Below are 5,591 nucleotides of genomic sequence, written 5' to 3'. Positions count from 1 at the left end.
GATTACCTGCTGCGGGTTCTAATTCTAAATAAAATTTACAGTTTAAAGATTTGTTTTCCTTTTTACTCAGATAAGACATAAGTAAAATGTCCAACTTAGTGAAATCAAAACTCGTTCTTCCTTTCTGTTTCGACAAGTCAGGACTGTTGACTTTATCGCCCCCCGGTGGATGGAAGGGATTTTTTCCTGTAAATCTTCATTTAGAGGCTCTCCTCCACAGAATCAGCACTTCAAAGTGCTGTAGGAGTTCCTTCTGAGGGCTGCAGAGTTTATTTTAAGATTCTTTTATTTGTTTTGAAGAGTTTAAATGGTCTCCTGTAGACGAGCTCTTCTTTTAAAACTCTTCTAACAACACTTTTCCATTCTGACACAGGCAGAGACTGTCTGTTGATCTGACTTCTGTTTTATCTGATCTGATTTTATCTTTGTTGCAGCTGTGCTTGTTTTTAAGCTGCTTTACAAAGAAACTAGCAGTAGTAATAGTAATAGTAGTGGTAATAGTAATAGTAGTAGTGGTAATAATAGTAGTAGTAGTAGTAATAGTAGCAGTAGTAGTAATAATAATAGTAGTAGTAGTAGTAGTAATAGTAGCAGTAATAGTAGTAATAGTAGCAGTAATAGTAATAGTAGTAGTAGTGGAGGAAGTGGTAGTAGTAGTAATCAGTGAATTCTCTGGTGTGGAGGAGGAGGAGGAAGGACTCAGTCCACACTCAGCTGGTTTATTTGTCTCGAGAACCGTTCACAGGAACATTATTGCTGCTTGTTGCAGGTAAGCAGCTGCCTCCCCCCTCCTCCCCTCCCCCCCCTCCTCATCCACTGCCCCCCCATAATGGATGGCAGCGGCGCAGGAAAGGTTTAATTAAATCACAGTCCAATCATAATCCATGTTGTTAATTAAACTGGATAATTTATAAGTACAAAAGAGGGTATTTATTAGCTGCTGGTGGCAGCGCTGAAACGTGCACGCTCCTCACGCACGTGCGCAGGCACTCACACAGCCGCTGCAGTCCAACCTTTTCCTATTGATGCCCCCTGTGATTGATAACGAGCCGACAAGCGCGGCACTATTTGTCTAATGGCGGCTGTAAATGAGCCGTGCCTCGTTTGGTGCTAATCTATGGAAGTTTGATTGAATTTGTCGCCTCTAATTGAAAAATACTGCTATTTAATGTCTGCATTGCAGTTTGCCTTTAATGAGATCCTGTCCCAGTGACCCTGAGGAGGGGGAGGGGGGGCATCCATGCACATCCTTGACTCGGCCCAGGAGAGAGAGGGGTCAGGGGTCAGCGGCGTCCTCTCTGAGGCGTTTCTGCGCCGCCAGCATTGATGAGCTTTTTATGAATCGATGAGGAGGTCGTTACAGGATTCATCAGACGGGTTTGATGCCGACACTCGAGCAAACATTGGGATTTAGAATGGGGGGAGATGGATGGCAGGATAATCATTAGAGAGCATCAGGAGCTGAGACTAAACCAAGTCAAAACACAGCTGCAGATCTGAGTCTGAACTCTTATTCTGAAGGGTATCTCTGAGCTTTATTGTGAAACTCCAGTCCCAGTCCTCTTCCTGTTCCTCTGAAGGATCTGTGGGGGCGGCCATGATGGAAACATAGGAGGAAGCNGGGGGATGAGGAGGTGGGGGGGGACGTGGAGGGGGGATGAGAGGGTCGAGGAGGAGGGGGACGAGTATCGGGCAAGGAGGAGGACGAGGACCAAACTGGGGGGCCACACTCGGGGTCTGTCTCAGGGTTTGTCTCATTGTTCCTCTGCCTGTTCTAAAAGACACAGCTCTGACAACTATATTTATTTCCTGTTTTTGTTGGTTCTTAAGCCAGCAGGTTAGAATTTTGAGGCACATCTGAGATTTATTTATATTTTATACAAAATGAAACAACTGAAAGAACCTCCTCCAGGACGGGAGATTCCATCATCTTTGCCAGGGGTAGTTCTGAAGATGAAAGATTGTGGAAATTAGAAGTTTGTTTTAAAAATTTAGCTGAAAGGTGAGAGACATCAGAGTCCAAACTGAAGACCTTTCTGATAAAACCTCCCAAAATCCTCCATCTTAACCTGAGAGTCTGTAAAAACTGTTCAAGATCTAAAACCTCAGTTCAGTCCTTAAAGACCAACTTCCTGTTGAAGCTCTGAGCTGTAGAACTCCAACAGGACCGGGTTTAGAGCTCCAACAGGACCGGGTTTAGAGCTCCTAACAGGACCGGGTTTAGAGCTCCAACAGGACCGGGTTTAGAGCTCCAACAGGACCGGGTTTAGAGCTCCTAACAGGACCGGGTTTAGAGCTCCAACAGGACCGGGTTTAGAGCTCCAACAGGACCGGGTTTAACCACTTGGTGGACGTCTCGGGGGACATTTGTCTCAGTCTGTGTCTCTTCGTTGGACGCTCTGCTGCTTTTCTTGTTTGGACTTTTATTAAACTGCAGGAGAATAAAGGTTCCTTCAGTCTGACTGGACGGGCCTCAGAGTTCTGTCAGAACCGTCCATCAGAACCTCAGACAGAGGAGAGACAGAATCTCCACCAATCACGGAGCGAGGGGGGCGGAGCCAACAACCCGACCGGAGCGCACTTTAAACCCTCTCCGGTCCGGAGACCCGCACTCCACCTGACCTGGTCCACAGGAGCGGGACCGCCTTGCAGAGTCCGACCCGGTCCACAGGAGCAGGAGAGTCCACAGAGTCCGGAGCAGGTTCCCAGGAACCGGACAGTCTGCAGAGTCCGGACCCAGGACCGGACTGACCCGCGCACGGTGCGTCACGGATCCGTTCATGTCCGGTTGGATCCAGCTGTTCTGTTCTGGACTCTGGACGGGATGTTTGTCTCTGATCGGATTATCTGTCCTCTGAGGTCCGGCTGAGTCCAGCGGCTCCGGGTCCGGTCCGGTTCGGGTCCATATGAGCGCAGCCTTCAGTCCTTCAGCCTTCATGGTGATGCAGCGGCCGCTCGGAACCAGCACCGCCTTCAGCATCGACTCTCTGATCGGGGGTCCCCCGCAGCCCGGACCGGGACCCCTGGTCTACACCGGGTACCCCATGTTCGTCCCGTACCGGTCCGTGGTTCTGCAGCCGCCGCCCCCGCCCCCGCCGGGCCTGCAGCAGGCTCTGCACCCCCCACAGATCCCGAACCTGCAGGGCGGGTTCTGCTCCAGCCTGGCCCAGAACCTGAGCCAGAACCTGAGCCTAACCTCCACGCTGATGGCCTCACTGCCCGGGGGGTTCTCTCCGGCCCAGCAGCACCACGAGGTCCGGAAGTTCGGCTCCCAGGCTCTGCAGGACCTGCGACTGGACCCGGAGGACGGGAAGGGTTTCCTTCCCGGGAAAGAGTCGGCGCTGCCGCTTTTCCACGAGTCGGAACCGCCGGTCCAAACGTCCACAGGTAGGAGGCTTGAGCCCGAACCGGTTCTTTAAACTTTGGTTTCGTTTGGTTCGGAGGAGGAAACGAGTTTTATTTATTTACGTTTTTATTTGATTTTTTTATTTCAACCAAAACAATAAAACTTTTTGGATCAAAAATCTGTTTTAAAGAGAATCTAAAAAAATAAATAAATAAAATGATCAATTTATTTAGCAGAAAAAAACGAAAAGTAAATATTTAAAATCGGGTTTTATTTGTTTTTAATTTATTGTTTGTTATTTAATAAGAAAAACATTAAAAGATTTAAATAATTTGACAGAAAAAATTAAAATAAAAACAGAAACAACCTGAAGCTTTTTAAGGTTTAAAATGAAAGTTGATTTATTTTAATCTGAAAAACTAAACTTTGAAAGAAGAAATTATTTATTCACAGCGCGGCTCGGTTCGGTTCGGTTTGGTTCTGTTGGACCCGAACTAAAAAAAAAAACCTTGGATTTTATTTTAACTCTTTTTTTTTTTTTTTATAATAATTATTTCCGTTTTAATCCAATTATTATTTTGCTGTAAATAAAATAATTGAGTAAATAAATAAAACTGAAATATTCCTGGAGTGAAGGGAATCATGGAGTTTTTATTTAAAATATAAAGATTTCGTTTTGTTCAAATTGAATTCTTTTTTTTTCGCGTTCCGTCCGTGACCTCTGACCTCTGACCCGTCAGAACCTCCAGGTTTCTTTAATTTGAACCTCCTGCTTGTGTTTTTGGACCAGGCCGAACCCTCGCCCAGGAGGACCGGAAGGACGACGACCTCAGCCGGAAGGAGGACTCCTTCCTGGTGGACAGCGACCTGGACTACAGTTCTGACGAGAACCCGGTCTCCCTGAGCCACAAGGAGGACATGGAGGCCGGCGGCGGGGGCCTGGAGGAGGGGCCCCCGCTGGCCGGCTCCTCGGGGGGCCCGTCCGGCTCCTCCGGGACCTCCGGGTCCGGGAAGAACCGGCGCAGACGGACCGCTTTCACGAGCGAGCAGCTGCTGGAGCTGGAGAAGGAGTTCCACTGTAAGAAGTACCTGTCGCTCACCGAGAGGTCCCACATCGCGCATGCGCTCAAACTCAGCGAGGTCCAGGTCAAGATCTGGTTCCAGAACCGGCGCGCCAAGTGGAAGCGGGTCAAGGCCGGGAACGTCAACAACAAGTCCGGGGAGCCCAGCCGGAACCCCAAGATCGTGGTTCCGATCCCGGTGCACGTGAGCCGCTTCGCTATCCGGAGCCAGCACCAGCAGATGGAGCAGAACCGGCCCTGAACCGGGCCGGGGTTCGGGTCCTCGGAGTCCAGCTGAAGGGGCGCGGCCAGAACCGAACCTTCGGACTCAGACGCACCAGAACCGATCGGCGCACATCTGATTTTATTTTTGGGGTCAGAACATTCTGGTTCGGTCCAAACGGAACCGGATCCGTTTTTAAAGAACCTCAGATTTCTTTAAAAGGTCCGACCCGCAGCTTCGAGACCAGAACCGCTGCGAACTGGGTCAGAACCTGCGCGTGAAGAGGCCGTATGTAAATAAATGTCCCACCGGACCGAACCGAACCGGACCGGACCGAGTTTCTGTTTATTTATTTCTGTAAAAATCTGATCATTAAAGATCAAAGGAGCCGATTTTATTTGGACGTGATTTGTTTGTTTGTTTATTTTTCTCCTCGGATCAAAAATTACTATTAATTCTTAATAAAAGATTTTCATAGAAGTCGAAGAGAAACAAAAATATTTAAATTTAAAATTAAAGCCGAGAAAAGAAAATCTGAGGAATAATTTAAGATCTAAATAACCCGCAGCAGAAACTTACCTGCTCAGTTAGGCCCTGCGTGGACATGTCCAACTGTCCCCAGGTGTCCCCCGCCTTCTGTGACGGACTGGAGACGTGTCCACCTGTCCCCAGGTGTCCCCCGCCTCTTGCGCAGACCTGCTCCCGTAGACCCGGAGAGGAGCGGGTCCATCGCGCACCTGTGTGTGATTTAATCAATAAAACCCCTCAGGGAAAACTTACCTGATCTGGTGACGTCAGCGCACCTGTTGTTCTTTGATCTTCGGCTCAAGCCGCCGCGGGTTCAGTTTTTTTTTTCAGAAAGTTCCGCGGCTGCAGGTAAGGACATGAGGTCCAATCAGCGGCATCTTCTGCTTCCGGGGCGAGAAGCACTGTGCGGACTGACGCATGCGCAGTCGTTGTG

The 5,591-nt window shown here is 48.8% G+C and overlaps 1 protein-coding gene across 1 annotated transcript; it reads left to right on the top strand.

Moving 5' to 3' along the window:
• Window positions 1–2,605: 2,605 nt before the first annotated feature.
• gbx2 (gastrulation brain homeobox 2) lies at window positions 2,606–5,040 on the top strand. The gene is made up of 2 exons (XM_017441441.3): window positions 2,606–3,387; window positions 4,137–5,040. The coding sequence occupies exons 1-2, from the start codon at window positions 2,907–2,909 to the stop codon at window positions 4,667–4,669; spliced, it is 1,014 nt and encodes a 337-aa protein (XP_017296930.1). The 5' UTR covers window positions 2,606–2,906; the 3' UTR covers window positions 4,670–5,040.
• Window positions 5,041–5,591: the final 551 nt, after the last annotated feature.

Source organism: Kryptolebias marmoratus, unplaced genomic scaffold (genome assembly GCF_001649575.2).
Source record: "Kryptolebias marmoratus isolate JLee-2015 unplaced genomic scaffold, ASM164957v2 Scaffold26, whole genome shotgun sequence".
NCBI classification, from domain to species: Eukaryota; Metazoa; Chordata; class Actinopteri; order Cyprinodontiformes; family Rivulidae; genus Kryptolebias; species Kryptolebias marmoratus.
Note: the sequence above shows the minus strand (reverse complement) of the source record. Positions and strands in the feature narration are given on the sequence as shown.